This window comes from Conger conger, chromosome 8 (genome assembly GCF_963514075.1).
Source record: "Conger conger chromosome 8, fConCon1.1, whole genome shotgun sequence".
NCBI classification, from domain to species: Eukaryota; Metazoa; Chordata; class Actinopteri; order Anguilliformes; family Congridae; genus Conger; species Conger conger.
In genome coordinates this window covers 30,951,377-30,969,562 of record NC_083767.1, presented here as the reverse complement: position 1 = coordinate 30,969,562, position 18,186 = coordinate 30,951,377, and the positions used below count along the sequence as shown (strand labels likewise).

Here is an 18,186-nt window from a genome sequence, read left to right as displayed (position 1 = left end):
CCAAAATGTTTCACGTTTATACTGTGCAATATATTTTGCCAGGTGTACTTTTGTTGTAGTATGCCATTTGTGTTGGTTTCATTCAGAATTTCTTGAGCTTTCCTCATTGTCTTGCAAGCTAACATGCCATCTCCTGCTGTCTTGTGGCAACCAAGCAGTTAAGTTAAGCTAGTAGACCAGTGTTAGTTCAGGTTATTTAAAAGGCAGTTTGAGAGCTTTGTCTTCTTTAATCTTGTCAAAACCCTGGCAGCAGCATTTTTCATCAGTTGTTTATCAATTTTTTGGAAAGACCAGTTAAATTGCAGTGGTCATTACAGTGGTCTATTCAGCTAAAGACAAAGCTATATACCAACCTCTCTGCATCTTGCTGCGTTAAGAAAAGGGTGACCAGGTGTCCCGTTTTCTTTGGAATTCTCAGCACCTTACACCAAGCTAGACACCAGTCTGACAGTGGGGAATGGTCACTTATGCGTGAATCAGGATTTAGATTGTTGTTTTCATTTGAATAATTGTTTGACAATGGCAAGTTAACCAAAAGTAACCAGCAAAATTATAACAGGCATACTGTCGAAAGAAAGAGGTGCTTATCTTTGTAAGTTCGAAAACGTAATTAAACTTAACCTCCCTCCCAGAGCAGATTCAAGTGTGTCTCGGATGGGTGCGTTTGTTTATTTGCTGTCAGAGCATCACCAGAACGTACTCTGAGTGCTCTCCGGTTGTTGGGAAATTCAGAGCACTGGAGGCTCTGAGAGCTAATAGACGCACCCAAAATCTTTGAGCATGCTGCAGTTTATATTCATTTTAATTCAACGAGAGGGCTAGAGTAACAATGTGACCAACAGGATTGGAACTAAAATAGGTGGCTGAGATGATCATCATTGTATTGGGCGGCTGGTTACTGCAAATTTTCCTCCTACAAAAGTAGCCAGCCTGTACCAGTGCAATAATTGGATATATAGCCAGTGACCGTCTCTTGTGGAACTTACTGCATAAGCCTGGGATACAAGGTCCAAATGTGGAGCTTACTAAACACATTCTTTTTTTTTCTATGCCAAATGAGTAGGATGGTAAATTGCAAATTCACACTGGCTAATTTGTGTCCCTGGTTTTGTGATGAATGAAAATGGAAGGCCAATCCAGAATGTGACGTTTTATTTCTGTGTATTTCTGTCTTAGCAGTATTTTTGGCTTTCATCCCCATATTATAGCTGATCATAAGTATTGTAAATAATTAGTTTAATTTACAGTCTTTTAAAGTATGAGTATAAACTCACCACTGTTAACTTTACATTACATTAATGGCATTTGGCAGACGCTCTTATCCAGCGCGATGTACCATTCATTAGACTAAGCAGGAGACAATCCTCTCCTGGAGAAAGGCAGGGTTAAGGGCCTTGCTCAAGGGCCCAACGGCTGTGCGGATGTTATTGTGGCTACACCAGGGATCGAACCGCCAGCCTTGCGTGTCCCAGTCATGTACCTTAACCACTACGCTACAGGCCACCCCGCTACTTGCACTTTGCACTTCCACTTTGTTCTCAGTTGACCGATGAAACAATACTTGACGCGCAAAGTCACATCAAGTGTGCTTGATGTGACTTTGTATGTGTGCACGCGAGAATTATTTGCACCTTAGCAGAAATATCCAGTGTGCTCAGAAACCTTACAAAACTGTTGTTTGAGTAGCTGACCAGGCGGCTTCTGACTACGCAGCTCAATTGACACTGCTTCTGGGAAAGTTCACAAGTTAAATTGTCCACTCTTTTATTAAACTACAATTAGCATTAAACATATTTTAACATTTTTGTGCACAAGTATCGGTACCGCTGTTTTAATTTAATCACTCGTGTTTATTTTTGACCAGACCCCAACCTGAGGCAAGTAGCCCATCCACTCCAAGAGCGCAAAAGGCTCTAGTCAACCACCCCAGTGCTGCCCTCATGGCCCTAAGAAGAGGGTCCCGGAACTTGGTGTTCAGAGACTTTTCTGTGAGTGTTACCACCTCCTGTCCCAAAAAAGAACAACTATTAATGGTAATATGTCCTGTTGTTATGTACTTAAGTACATATGTTCATATTTGGAGTAAATCATAAGCACCCCACTCCGTCATAAGTGCTGCCCAGTGTTCTAAATGGCTCTGTTGTAAAATAACCTAATAACCTTCTTGTATTCCATCAGGATGAAAAAGAGGGACCAATAACCAAACATGTCAGATTGACAGCTGCCTTAACCCTGAAGAACATTGCAAAATATTCAGACTGTGGCAGAAAGTAAGTCAATTGTTACAAAAGGACTTCTTCTGTGGTTTTAGGTTCAGGAAATGTGCTTGATATATTTTATGAACTGTGGAGATGGAGCAAAAGCGGCAGTTTGGGACAAATGTGGATGACTCCACACTCCAAAAAACTTTGTATTGTGGTTTGTAGCTAGTGCTAGGGCAGTCCATAAGTATTGTATGTAGTTTTTGCTCAGTATTCCAGCACATTGATTTTGAAAGGAAAGGTTGAATATGAGGTTATGGTGCGGACTGTCGGCTTTTTAATTTGAGGGCTTTCACATCCACATCGAGTACATTATGTTCGGGAGAAATTGCTTTGGAGGTGTTTCTGATTTGTCAGGTATGTTAAATTGCTTCTTTAGTGCTGGTATTGTGTTAGTCAACATGAAAACCAGAGTCAATGTGCCAATGAAAGTCAAGCAAGCCATTATGAGGCTGAGAAAAGAAAAAAAACAGCCGAAACTTAGGCTTACCAAAATCAACTGTAAACCTTGGAACATTGTCGTGTCTAGGAAACGACAGAGTCCAAATCTTCAATTTGTCGAAAAACATCTTCGCGAGGGAAAAGACGACACCACGGCAGCAAAATCTTCAGGAAAATCTGACTTTATTAGCACACGTGCATAAAGACGGATCAGCTCTCCAGAACTGAACCCTGACTGTCATTTTTACACCCATTTTATACACAGTTACTCCACCTACAAGTCCTCCTCAAACCTCATTCTGGCAAATCACCCACACTGTTCTTATCGTAACTCCTCCCAACGCTCCTCCCACAATGTCATTGTGGCAAATTGCCAATGGTCCTTATGCTCTGCCAACTCTTTACAAAGTTCAGGGCGTTCTGCCAACTACGAACAAAGTTCAGGACTCCCCCTGTCCTCACTTCACCCCGCACCTGCTCTTGGCAAATGACCTCAAAGTTCTGGATGCCCCCCCTCTAACACACACGTCATCCATACACATCACTCTGTATCTTTCGCTTTTATAAGACAAACTAAGCAGCAGTAATCATTGAAAATATACAGACAAACTAAACATTTCATTAATATTCACTTCTAATATACTTTTCTAATATACAGCCGTACTAAACATTTGATTAATTATTCTCTTCTAAGGGAGTAAATGCATTCTTTGCTCTCATTTCAACAGTTTTCACTGTGGTTTCTTGCGTTTTCATAAGCTCAGCTATAATTAATGTTCTAGGTTCATAGATACACTTCTGGCATAAAACATCGAGAGTCCCGGAGAAATCAGCTGTACAGTCATATCTTGCTCTGCCCGTGTCCTTGACAGTTCGAGACGCCTCCCCCCCAGCTGGCTGCTGTGTAATTCTAGCACAATTTAGCAGTTAATCAGTTTGCAACTATATAGGGTACATATCATACTTTAATATGGATATATTGATACACTTTTAGCACACATCGTCGAGAGTTTTGGAGGAACCAGCCTGCTCACTAAGGTGGAGTCTGATTTTGACTTGTGATTGTTTATCATGCTTTTAGGAGGGAGATCTTTTGTTCTGTTCCCCTACAACATCATTATGAAGAAAGCACAAATGTATTTAGCAATCCCAAAGACCTTTGCTGATGACCAAAGAATTCTCACCATAAAGTAGAAAAAAACCTCAAGCACTTCTCCGATGGGTCAGAAACACTTAGGAGGCAGGCTTGGATGTGACAATATGCTCTGACTTCAGGGGAATTCTCCTTTCTGATCTCATCCTTCTAGTATCGGAAGGCTTAAAAACAAGGTCAGTCACAATTTCAATACTTTTTTAAATTGTAGCAAACCCTCTGAGGTTATGCTGGTGTAGTCTTCTCTTGGTGGTCCTGTTTGATACATCTACACCTACATTCTGGAGAGTGTTCTTGATCAGTTACAAAGGGAGTTTTCTTCACCATTCTTCTGTCATCCACTGCGCTGGTCTTCCATGGTTTACGAGGTTGTTTGCAATTGCTGAGCTTACCAGTGCTTTCTTGCTTCTTCGCAATGTACTGAAGTTGATTTTGACACACCTAATTTTTGGGGCATGTCTCTGAGTCAAGATTTTTTCTGTCACGATGGCCTGCTTTACCGTTACTGGCACTTATTTGGTCCTCAGTTTGAGAGATTGGCACTCCTGGAATCAACTGTAGACCTTTTGATAGCTCTTTTATGCCTGAATTAATGATGAGATTTAGCACACTTGTACAAGAAACATTTGAGCTGCCAATTGTCTTATTACTTTTGGTCCCCCAAAATTGCGGAACTATGTATTATATTATTATAATATATAATTATATATTAGTTACTGTAGATTACAGTTGCGTTTCAAGAAAGGATAGAGTTATCAAATTTGATGGACAAAGTATAGTTCTTTATTTCTTAGTTACAAATCTGCATGGTTTTATGAGCGCCTTCACTCTAACACAAATTATCATTGAGAATGTCACAGCTTAAGTACAATTTCCCTGCCATTGGGCTAGCAAGGATGAGGCTTCTTGAATGCTATAATTCACTCCTACCTCAGACAGTGCTGTTCCTTCCTGGCTGAGATTTAATTGCGAAAAAAAAAGGTATCCAAACTGCAGATTAGGGGTGTGAACGGATAACCGAAACTGATTTGTAACCGGTTACAAAAAATTGATAACCGATAACCGTAAGGTCAGTTTAAAATAAATGCATGTTCATCACTAGGCATATTATTGCGGTTCTAAATTATTCTAAACTGGCAATCGACAAGCTGCAGTAGTTTTTAGCAAGCAATCTGGCCATTTCAGGGGGTTTAAAATGCAAACACCACATGAAATTAATGCTACAGTATTAGTGTCAAATAATTTCTGTAGCTGTTGGTTGACTTATGGCTTATTGTAACGCTATGTGGTTTCTTAAGGTTCACAGAAGATCCGTGCTTATTCACTGACACACAAATTCACACTACCCACAAACTGAACATAGCTTTCCATATGCTGTATCTACAAATAAAGCAATACATTATTGGACAAATGTTGCACTAAATATCACAATATGCTGTCCACAAGCAATCGGTGGCCATTTCAGAGCGTTAAGAATGCAAACGCTGCATGGAATTGAATGCTACAGTACTATAGTTGTCAAACATTTTTTGTGTATTTTAAATCTGTAGATGTTAGTTCACTTTTGGCTTATTCTATGGCGTTTCTTCATCTGTGTTTATTCGTTGACGCGCAAATTCAAACTAACAGCAAACTGAACTTCGCTTTCCACTATGCGGTATCTACATAAAAATAAAGCAATAAATTATCCATCCATCCATCCATCCATCGTCACCCGCTTATCCGGAGTCGGGTCGCGGGGGCAGTAGGCAAAGCCGGGTATTCCAGGCGTCCCTCTCCCCAGCAACGCATTCTAGCTCCTCCTGGGGGATCCCGAGGCGTTCCCTGGCCAGGAGAGATATATAATCTCTCCAGCGGGCTCTGGGTCTCCCTCGGGGTCTCCGCCCAGTTGGACGAGCCCGGAAAACCTCCAAAGGGAGGCGCCCGGGAGGCATCCTGATCAGATGCCCGAACCACCTCAATTGGCTCCTTTCGACGCGAAGGAGCAGCGGCTCTACTCCGAGCTCCCTCCGGATGTCCGAGTTCCTCACCCTATCTCTAAGGCTGAGCCCGGCCACCCTACGGAGGAAGCTCATTTCGGCCGCTTGTATACGCGATCTCGTTCTTTCGGTCACTACCCAAAGCTCGTGACCATAGGTGAGGGTTGGGACGTAGATCGACCAGTAAATCGAGAGCTTCGCCTTCCGGCTCAGCTCCTTCTTCACCACAACGGTCCGGTGCAACGCCCGCATTACTGCTGACGCTGCACCGATCCGCCTGTCGATCTCACGCTCCCTTCTACCCTCACTCGTGAACAAGACCCCGAGATACTTGAACTCCTTCACTTGGGGCAAAGACTCGTTCCCAACCCGGAGGGAGCAATCCACCGTTTTCCGGCAGAGAACCATGGCCTCGGACTTGGAGGTGCTGACTCTCATCCCGGCCGCTTCACACTCGGCTGCAAACCGCTCCAGTGCATGCTGAAGGTCACGGTCCGATGAAGCCAGCAGAACCACATCATCCGCAAAAAGCAGAGATGCGATTCTGAGGTCACCAAACCGGACACTCTCCTGACCTCGGCTGCGCCTTGAGATCCTGTCCATGAATACCACAAACAGGACCGGTGACAAGGGGCAACCTTGGCGGAGTCCAACACCCACCGGAAACGTGCTTGACTTTGTGCCGAGAATGCGGACACAGCTCTCACTTTGGTTATACAGGGACCGGATGGCTCGTAACAACGGCCCCGGTACCCCATACTCCCGCAGTACACCCCACAGGGTTCCCCGGGGGACACGGTCGAAAGCCTTCTCCAAGTCCACAAAGCACATGTGGACTGGATGGGCAAACTCCCATGACCCCGCCAGCAACCCTGCCAAGGTAAAGAGCTGGTCCACTGTTCCACGGCCAGGACGGAAGCCACATTGCTCCTCCTGAATCCGAGGTTCGACCGTCGGTCGGAGCCTCCTTTCCAGTACCCTAGAGTAAGCTTTCCCAGGGAGGCTGAGGAGTGTGATACCCCGGTAATTGGAGCACACCCTCCGATCCCCCTTCTTGAAAATGGGGACCACCACCCCGGTCTGCCACTCTACAGGTACTGTCCCCGATCTCCACGCGACACTGAAGAGGCGTGTCAGCCAAGACAGCCCAACAATGTCCAGAGCCTTCAGCATCTCAGGGCGAATCTCATCTACACCCGGCGACTTGCCACTGAGGAGCTTTTTGACTACCTCAGCAACTTCCGCCAGGGATATAGGTGCAGATTCCCCCGAGTCTTCAGGCTCTGCCTCTTCCACAGAGGACGTGTTGTTCGGGTTCAGGAGCTCCTCGAAGTGCTCTTTCCACCGTCCGACAATATCCCCAGTCCGGGTCAGCAGTTCTCCTCCCCTGCTGAAAACAGCCTGAGACAAGCCCTGCTTTCCCTTTCTGAGTCGTCGGATGGTTTGCCAGAACTTCCTCGAGGCCAACCGAAAGTCCTTCTCCATAGCCTCCCCGAACTCCTCCCATACCCGGGTTTTTGCTTCAGTGACTGCCGAAGCTGCAGCCCTTCTGGCCACCCGGTACCTGTCTGCTGCTTCAGGGGACCCCCGGGCCAGCCAAGCCCGAAAGGCCTCCTTCTTCAGCTTGACGGCCTCCCTCACCGCTGGTGTCCACCAGCGGGTTCTTGGGTTGCCGCCCCGACAGGCACCGATGACCTTCTGACCACAGCTCCTGCTTGCCGCCTCTGCAATGGAGGCTTTGAACATGGCCCACTCGGACTCCATGTCCCCAGCTTCCCCCGGGATGCGTGAGAAGTTCTTCCGGAGGTGGGAGTTGAAGACCTCGCGAACAGGGGCCTCCGCCAGACGTTCCCAGTTCACCCTCACTACACGTTTGGGTTTACCGGGTCTGTCAGGCAGCCTCCCCGGCCACTTGATCCAACTCACCACCAGGTGGTGATCAGTTGACAGCTCTGCTCCTCTCTTCACCCGAGTGTCCAAGACATACGGCCGCAGGTCTGATGATACGACCACAAAGTCGATCATCGATCTTTGGCCTAAGGTGCTCTGGTACCAAGTACACTTATGAGCTACCCTATGCTCGAACATGGTGTTTGTTATCGACAATCCATGGCCAGCACAGAAGTCCAATAACAAAACACCGCTTGGGTTCAGATCAGGCAGGCCGTTCCTCCCAATCACCCCCCTCCAGGTTTCTCCGTCATTGCCCACGTGAGCGTTGAAGTCGCCCAGCAGAACTATGGAGTCTCCGGGTGGCACCCTTTCCAGGATGCCACCCAGTGACTCCAAGAAGGCCGGATACTCTGAACTGCCATTTGGTGCATACGCACAAATGACAGTCAGAGCCTTCCCCCCAGCGACACGTAGTCGCAGAGAAGCGACCCTCTCGTTCCCCGGGTGGAACTCCAACACAGTGGCGCTCAGCCGGTGGCTTGTGAGTATCCCCACACCCGCCCGGCGCCTCTCACCTTGAGCAACTCCAGAAAAGAACAGAGTCCAGCCCCTCTCCAGGAGTTTGGTTCCGGAACCAGTACTGTGCGTGGAGGTGAGCCCAACTATATCTAGTTGGTACCGCTCCGCCTCCCGCACTAGCTCAGGTTCCTTCCCCACCAGAGAGGTGACGTTCCACGTCCCCAGAACCAGTCTGCGACGCCGAGGATCAGCACGCCCAGATCCCCGCCTTTGCCTACTGCCCGTTGGGCAAAGCACCCGACTCCGATGCCGACCCCTGCAGGTGGTGAGCCCACAGGGCAATAAATTATCATTAGGCTATTTATCCATCGGATATTGAAAGCAAAAATTCCCCGCTTTCAATGACAAATGGACCACGATTGTCCCACGTTATATAAAATTCATTTGAATGTAAAATGCAAGTTTACTGTTACATAAAAATATATGAAATTGTAGATACAGAGACCTCTATTGGCAGGAAAGTAAAATCGTTAGACCAGTCAGCTATTGTAAAATGGACCCGGTGTTATATTCTGTCAGCCAAATAATGTGTGACCATGGAATTTTGAGTGCACAACCCGGTCTGTTGTTCACAGCAGCATATTTACAGATTACATGCCAATTAAGTCTATCAGGCAGAAGCCATAGGGACGAGGGATGAAGACATGAAGAATTTTAACCAATGCATTAAAAAGAAATTACACCTAAACTACTGGGATTTCGGCAACTGCACAATGCCAATGTAAATGTAAATATTTCATTTGCCAATTAGGCTGACTTACCATTATCGGATGTTATACAATGTTGACATTTAACTATTGAGATGGCCCAAAATAAAGTTTGAAAATGCAATTAACATTTCTCAGTAATTCAGTAAAAAAAAAAAAGATAAGACCCCTTGCGGTCATAAGCAGTATTGGTTAACTGGTGAACCGTTTAAAAAATGGGATGGTAACCGGTTACAAAAACTGATTTGTCACATCCCTACTGCACATATGAACATGATGAACGTGTGGGGGCTCTTAAACACTGATCACAACTTTTTGATCCTAAATAGGAAAGAAATTAAAATATACTAAAAAAAGACCAAGATTTGATGTAAAAACCCTCAAATTTAAGCTAAATGTGCCACTGTCCAAATACTCAGGGACTGCACAAGGTGATGATCTGAGAAGGGGGGTTCATTTTGTAGTGTTTCTATATGAGCCTTCTACTGCAGTTCTATTTATGTAAGTAGCAAAGTATGAGACTTGCTTTGATGGAACAGGAATTTTAGAAGGTTATTACATAAATAGTAGTAATAAAAGTATTACATTATTCATCAAAAAAGTTGTAAGCCCTGGTTAATTAACTACCGGTTATTACATTAACCGGCAAAAGTTATTACGTTAACCATTCAAGAGTTTTATTACCTTAACCAGCAGTTATTACATTAGAGGACAGACATTTTTATTACCGTTATAACATTGTGCATGACCGTTTTCATCACATTCCAATAATGCTGTACTTTTATTTTACAGTAGCCATACGATAACTAACATTATCTGCTTTGCGTGGCTAGTTACACAAACAGTGGCTTCAGAAAGTATTCAGACCCCTTCAGTTATTGTGCTGCCCATCAATCTATACTCTAGACGCCATAATGACAAAGTGAAAACATGTTTTTCTAAAAAAATAATCATAATAAAAAATTAAGAACTGATTTATATATGTATTTAGACCTTTAATTCAGTACTTTTGGTCTTGTTGGGTTATTATCTACAAGCTTTGCACACCTGGATTTCGGCAGTTTATTCCATTCTTCCTGGCAGATCCTGTCAAGTTTCATCAGATTGGATGGGAAACGTCTGTGAACTGCCATCCTCGGGTCTCTCCACATATGTTCTATGGGCTTTAACTAGTCTGGGCTTTGGCTAGGCCGCTCAATGACAGTCCCAAGACTCCAGCGTTGTCTTGGTTGTATGCTTCAGGTCATTGTCGTGCTGAAAGGTGAAACATCGCCACATTCTGAGGTCGCATGCACTTCAGTTCAGTTTTCTTCAAGGACCTCTCTGTATTCCCTTCCCTCAAATCTGACCAGTATCCATGTTCCTGCCACTGAGAAGCACCCCTATATAGCATGATGCCACCACAACCATGCTACACTGTAGGGATGGAATTAGCCAGGTGATGAGCAGTGTGTGTGTTGCCGGACATAGTGCTGCCCAAAGAGTTACATTTTTGTCTCATCAGACCAAACAATCTTCTTCCTCATGCTCTGAGGTCTTTAAATGCCATTTGCCAAACTCCAAGCCGGCTGTCATATGCCTTTTACTTAAGAGTGGCTTCCATTTCGCCACCCTACCATAAAGGCTTTATTGATGGAGTCGAGGTCGACAGAGTTGCGTAGACTTCATGGCTTGGTTGTTGTCCTGACATGCAGTCTGAATTGTGGGTCTCTATACAAAGGTGTGTGACTTACTAAACTATGTCCAATCAATTCAGTTTGCCACAGGTAGACTCCAATCAAGCTCTCGGCGCATTTCAAGGATAATTAAGGCAAACCGGATTCACCTGACCACAATTTGAAGTGCCACTCAAAGGGGTCTGAATACTTATGTAAATGAGAGTGATGGGCAAAAATGGCATTGATGTCCCCAAGCACGTAACATGAACACAATTCGTGCTGCTATCCACCTGAAAGGTGTTGAATGTTTGGTGATTAGATTTTGGTATTAACTGATTGGAGGGGAATGCACTGCACTGCAATGCAATGCAAAAAACGACTAAACCGAAATCAATCCAACATCAAAATTGCTGTGTAATAGCGGTGCACACCTTAAGCTATAATAGAATACAGACTAGAATAGCGGTGCAGCATTAGAACACATTTCCAAAGGCTGGCTAATGAAACTGCAGAATGCAAGCAAATACATAGAACATGTGTTAATGTGGAAACTTAACCAATCGTCTGTTTGCAAATGATCTTGAATACTTGATCTTGAGTACTGTCTAAGGTTGTTCTGTTAGATGATCTTTTCAAGTAGAAACACAAATGCACAAGCATGCTGTTTTGTATTGATACTGCTGATTGGATAAGCCACCGCTATCTTATATACAACACATTGAAAGGCACCAGACAAAACCTTTACAGAAGTGACACATGCAACCTCTCCTCTAGGCAAACCTAGACAGCTTATCAGAAATTTAGAAGAAAAAAAAAGTGCCTTTATGTAATCAGGATTAATAAGCTCCTTTTTGAGGGAGACCTGGCCAGCACACCTTTACCAAGTGTTGGAAGAAAGAAAAAAAAAAAAAATACACATTAAAATATAAGAACGCATACACTGTAGTGCAGATATACAATACAGTAGTAGATCCAGCTTTGGAAAAGAACTCAGTTACACAGTCAGTTATCATGGCTTTGAACTTGACTAAGGTCACAAGATTATTATGATGGAGAGTTGTTTGAATGTTATTACATGCCCTATAAAAAGAATAAGAGAAGGCCATTTTTACCTAACAATTAGGTTAATAATTAGCTAAATATTATTATTGCTGGTATTTCATGGAGTGGCGGTTAGTCTCTTTCCAATTTGATAATTCAATGACAAACTGCACAATGTTATTTGAAATCGGCAAATGCTGCTGTTCAACGTCGGTTTTCTTATTTCGTAAGGCTATCTATTATCTATAAACCACTGCGGGAAACACAGAATATGTTACATGCTGTGTTATATCTCTGCCAAGATCATCATCATGATGATCAATAGCTAACTAGGACATTAAGAATTCTATCCATGTTCAGGCGTGTAGACTCATCAGCATTTAAGGAAAACAATCCTTTTTTCAACTTGTCAGATAAACATTTCTACTGCCGTGTATAAGTTTCCTGTCAAACAGCCAGTTTCTTCCAGTGTAGTGTTAAGCAGTTGCCCGTCCCCACCATTTTCTTCAACCAAAGCCCATCTCCATTCATTTTTCACTCCCCTCTCAATTAGGCTTGTGTCTTCCGGAGTTTGAATGAACTTCGCTTCCATGTTTCAGCGGATACCGTGCGCAGCCCGGTGACTGACTGTGACAATAGCTCCCTACTCATTTGATGAAAAAACTGCCTTACTCGCACACCGTTGATAATGAAAGAATTAATGTGATTGGACAGGATACATCCAGAACAAAAACAAAGATATTACATTGCGTTATGACAGGGGTGTCAAACTGAATTCCCAGGGGGCCGCAGTGTCTGCGGGTTTTTGTGGTTGCCTTTCAATCAGCTGTCAATTAAGGCCTTGAGAACAAGGTGTGTGGATAACTTTAGCCAATCAAAGAATTAAATGAACCATAGGTGCCGGGAACAACCCGAAAACCCGCAGACGCTGCGGCCCTCCAGGACTGGAGTTTGACACCTGTGCGTTATGACATTTACATTTTCAGTCCTTGTGTTGCATGTTACAAAAGAAGGGATGTTATCATATTGATATACAGTACTGTGCAAAAGTACCTGTATAACATTCTGTACAGATAAGATTCTTTCAAAAATAAGGTCCTAAATAAATGTACTATGGCGTCACAGATGGTACAGTGGGTAGCACTGCCTCCTCACAGCAAGGAGGTCCTGGGTTCGAATCCCAGGTCGGCCGGGGCCTCTCTGTGCAGAGTTTGCATGTTCTCCCCGTGTCTGCGTGGGTTTCCGGGTACTCTGGTTTCCTCCCACAGTCCAAAGACATGCAGGTTAGGCTGATTGGAGAGTCTAAATTGCCCATAGGTATGAGTGTGTGAGTGAATGGTGTGTGTGCCCTGCGATCGACTGGCTTACTGTCCAGGGTGTATTCCTGCCTTTTGCCCAATGTATGCTGGGATAGGCTCCAGCCCCCCTGCGACCATGTTCAGGATAAGCGGGTTAGGAGAATGAATCAATCAATCAATCAATCACAATTTTTTGTGACCACCCTTCGGCGTTAAAACTGCATCACTTCCCTGAGATGCTGCAGGACAGCGTTGGCTAAGACAATCAGCAGGGAGGTTGTTCCAGGCATGTTGGAAAACTTGCCACTTCTGCAGACTTTGGGTAGCTCCTTGCTTCTGATCTTTTCTGACAGCCTTGATCAAGTTCTTATGTAAAAAGTAGTCGGTTGCTTACAGTAATGTTACTTTTTTAAATTAAATTCAAAAATGTCTCTGTAAAATTAAATCTTTTGGAAAATGAATATTTGGAAATCTCAAATGTGTTCTTTTATACAAACACACACAAAAAAATAAACATATATATAATAAAGTCCAGGGTGCCTAAGACTGCACAGTACTGTATTACATGGGATTAAATTCTTCCTGTATATACTATAATTTTAGGGGGAAAGTAGCAAAATTATGTGTCATCTTGACTTGGCCTCGGAGTGGTTGTTGTCTTATTTATTCGTTTATTTAGTTATTTTGTGAGAATATTATTTTGTGGGGAAAAAACAGCCAAACGCCAGAAATCCGGCACCGAGCCCGAGAACTTTAAGTCATGAAAGATTCTGAATTATTTCCATATTGCTGAACACATTTTTGGGATGTTTCTGTGAAAGGATGGCACCGGTAATATTATCTTTTTCAGTGTCATCAACATATCCTATGAAAAGACCAAACCCGATAATGTTACTGTCAAATTCACAATGAATGTATTGTAAAAACAATTCTTGTCCAACTAGCCAATGCCGATATATCGGAAGTCATACAACTTCAATGTTGCCCAAAAAACTATTAAAACAAGTCAGACATACTATTGCTTTGATCAGCTTAATTCATCATTATGAAGAACCTGAACTTTTTAAACAATGACGCTGAAGTTAAAACTATTGCTTTTTTTAAAATGTGAAAAGTAGTTCCGTGTCGGGTAGACTGACTGTAAGGAAGGCAATGTGCTTGCTTGGGAATTGGACACTGTTGTGTGTACCAATGCGCATATTTCAGTTACACAAGCATCCAAAATGTAGCTGATATGTACAGTATATACATTCCGGTCCAAAAGTATTGGATCAGCCAGGCCAATTCCTTTGTTTTTACAATACACTGAATACATTTGGGGTTGAGATGAGATGAACACGAGAAGAGTTCAGAATTTCAGCTTTTATTTCCTGGTATTTTACACTACGATGTCTGAAACTACTTAGAACATAGTACCTTTGGTATTACACCATCCAATATTCATGTGAGCAAAAGTATTGGAACAGAGGGTATTTAAGTAAATTAATGTTAATAACACTCAATATTTAATAAAGTTAATACACTTAACACTCTCTCGCCCATAGTACTTTCCGTCCCTCAGTGATGGCTGGAAGACAGCAGGTTCAACTCAGCCAACCACAGATTGTGTGTCCATACTACTTTGCAGGCAGCTTTTTGTTAATCTATTTTTATCAAATATATTACTGATGACTGCTCTCATCTGACTGGAAGGTGACGGTAATGCAAATGACCACACATTACAACAGTGGTCTGCAGAAGAGCATCTCTGAACACACAATGCATCATAACTCTTAAGTGGATATGCTACAGCAGTAGAATTCTAAAATAAGTAATAAATATCTAATAAAGTGCTCACAGAGTATGTAGTACTCTGGTTAATGAAAACTTATATAGGCTGGCCTTTGGAAAATAGGTTAAAAAAATAAATAAATTTTAAGACTATTTGATTGTGTAAAAAAGATTATTCGATTGCATGAAAATAATGCAATTTGTCTGATGAGCACTGATATTCAAAGCCCGATTTAGTGAATTTGGCCAGAGTTCTTGCAGTGTAAATTTCTGCTTGTGTTGTTTCTAATATTTGTCTCCCTCTCTTGGTAGGTTGGTGAAGCGACATGAAAACCACCTCTCTGTGCTGGCGCTGAGTAACATGGAGGTGTCCACTACACTCGCCAAATGCCTTTACGAACTGACCCGCTCACTCCAGGCCTGACCTCCTTATGGGACAGCCACTTCAGACACTGGGGCGTGGGAGGGGCATGGCTGCACTCCCCTAGGGGACGCCAGGGGGAAACCACACTTCAGACGCATGTCTGAAGAGGGCTAGCTCAACGGGAGAGTGTTTCAGGGCACTGTCAGTGCCTCTCATTGTACTAGATTATTCACTGTACTCGATTCAGTGAAATGGTCTCACTGTACTGGGATCAGTGAAAACAGTCCCTTTCGTTCTTTCCACAAACTGCCACGGGATCTTCCAGCGTCCATCAGCATGCGCCTGCCCAAGCGCCCTGCCAATGGATGTGCCACCAGCCCCTTGTCACTTCATCCCTCGCACTGTTTGTACTCCCTGCTCAATACACCATACCTTAAAAATCAGATGCCGTTTGTACTCCCTGCCCAAATACGAGCACATTTTTCTAATCCTGGGACTGTTTGCCGAAAAACATGGTTGAGTATGAGGTTCACTCGACTTAAACGTATGGGTCGGGGTAGTGCAGATGCGGGATGGGTTGGGGGTGGGGGGTGTTTTGGGTCAGATTGGCAGGTGTTGCAGTTGGCAACTGGTTAGAGTGTGTTTTTCTTTAGAACTTGGTAGGTTGGTTTTTCTTACTTGAGCCAATATATTTTCACTTATTTATTATTGAAATAAATACCAATATGTCGAAATAAGAAAAAATCTTGTAAATATTTGTGAATATCTATAAAATCCACTCTCATGCCGTGACAGTCACTCGAGGAAGATCATAAAAGCGTTACAGTAGGTCAGGTTGTTTTTTAACAATCCCCGTCACTTGTATTCGGTGTGATTATATACGCAGCAGTGGATGAATGTTCTACAACAATGTGTAAATAGTCTGCAAAGGTACAGCTGCTGTAAAATTTAGGGGGAGAGGAAAGCAGTTTTTTGTGGAACTGTGATTTTTTTGTAATATAATTCCTTGTAGAACTCATTTTGCTGGCTGAAAGAGTATGAAATAATATATCATGTCATTTTTGTAGAAGAAAAAAAAAAAACTTATTGAAGGGTTTTTTTTGGTTGTTATTTTTTTTTTTTTGCCGTAACATGTATCCACTGTAAACGTTTGTCATTGCGCGCAGGCTCAGCACTCGCGCAGATTCTTTTGTATTTGTAAATTGGTTTAAATACATGGAGTTTTCTACAGGTTTTCTCCTGTTATATTTCCTTTACGTGCAGGTATGATATTTTTCTTCACTACTTTTTCTATCTTAATATAGTGTGGAGTTTTATTGTACGTTTTTTTTGTTTGTTTTTTTTTTTTCCATTCTTAATACCATGCCACATTCCGGCTCTCATCCCCACACTGTCTTTTGCAGCGTGTTCCTGTAAACATTTATATCTGCCTGTTGTAGTAGCATCCGAACGGGACATCCCATCACCATTTCTGCTGTGTCAGTAGAGTGTGCGATATGAATAGACCCAACCGTCTGTTATAGATTTGCTTTATTTACTTTGGTGACTGTTTATAGTTTTTAAATAAAAAGAATGAACATTTTTTTGTCCTTTCTGTTTTGAATTGGATGTTTTCTTGTACGTTAAGTTGAACCCAGCAAAGGCTTGAGTTTGTCATTTCATTCAGTTTTCCTTCTCAGCAGCCTCAAGGCCAAATATTGCACAAATGAACACATTTTTGTATAATCTAAATTGTCCATTGTTAGACCAGTAAAGCCGTTTTCCGTCGAATAGATAGTTCTTCATCTTGAATAGTTCATTATAAGAGTTGTAACTAATTTTATGGGTGAGAACGTGATACAGTACTGTTGACAGAATTCCTGTACAGTTGGGAAATTATGTAGTATTTGACTGCTGTAGAATGGACTGTTTCTTTTCAGTTATCGATGTCGAAATGTCCGGAACATATGGAGGACCAGAAATGCTAAATTAAATGCATTTTGAATTTAAATAAATAAATATTGCAATAAATGGACGAAAGTATGAGAAAAGAAATGGACACAGAAATGAAGACATTAATAGATTTTAATAAATGTTTATTAATTTATGTATTCTTTTCTGCATTTATATCTGTATTTCTTTGTCCAGATGATAATTTTCTGACAAGCCTTTGATAAAAACTGGCTTGATTTGATAAGCCTCTTTACCGTTCGTCACCATCCGTTTTCCATTTATCTTTCAACGTGTTCACTCCTGTGGGCATTTCTCGTTTATGTGCATTGACTAAAACAAAAACGCCCTCCGCGATTTGCTCGACTCTGGACCACTTTCTACTGCTATGCTTTCCTGTAACCCCAAAAAACGTCCTGTTTAAGAAGTATAGTAACGTAGCTATCCCTGAGGAAATCGTAAAAATTGAGGAACCGGCATAGATATTTAACGTTTTTTGCGCAACTGAAAAGTTACATTTGGAAATGACTTTGATTTAGCGGTTGGATAAAATCGCTTTAAAACCGATCTCCAGTGAATAGTTTCATGTTATACAAGGATGCATTTGTAGAATAATTACAGGCTAGCTAACGTTAGATAGAGTACATAATCAGCTCGTTGCAGTTCATCTAATATCTAACAGCCAGTAAAACAAGCCAGTTCAAGCTTATAAGCAGGAATTGCAATATTTGAAACATACTTCGCTTGCTATACGCGTTGCTCGCATCTGTTTTATGCTTCTGTAGGCCTATTTTGTTATACACATTTCAGTGTTCTGCTTATAAGGCATAATAGTGCAAATTATTGCAAATACTTGAATTATTTATTGAATTAATTGAATTATCTAGCCTTCTCTTTCCGCAGAATAGACATTGGGATATGCAATTTGTTTTATTTAGTTTTGCACCAACTCCTTCGATGGTCTTCTGCTATTTAAAGGGACGACCGATACGATTAAGGGCAGCAAAATATTTATTTAAAGTAACAATATAACGACAATCATCGTACTGACTAACATAGAGCTACAATACAACTACTAATAAAATCCTTGCTATGTATTCTTAGGCATATGAT

At 42.4% G+C, this 18,186-nt stretch overlaps 1 protein-coding gene across 1 annotated transcript in view; it reads left to right on the top strand.

Annotated features, from left to right (window-relative positions):
* Positions 1–16,726, top strand: part of arid2 (AT-rich interactive domain 2) — a 110,267-nt gene extending 93,541 nt beyond the window's left edge. Inside the window, exons 19-21 of the mRNA XM_061251051.1 lie at positions 1,865–1,988; positions 2,179–2,270; positions 15,093–16,726. Of these exons, the coding sequence (XP_061107035.1) occupies positions 1,865–1,988; positions 2,179–2,270; positions 15,093–15,204 (328 nt within the window). The 3' untranslated portion in view covers positions 15,205–16,726. The remainder of the gene's footprint in view (positions 1–1,864; positions 1,989–2,178; positions 2,271–15,092) is intronic.
* The last annotated feature ends 1,460 nt before the right edge of the window (positions 16,727–18,186 follow it).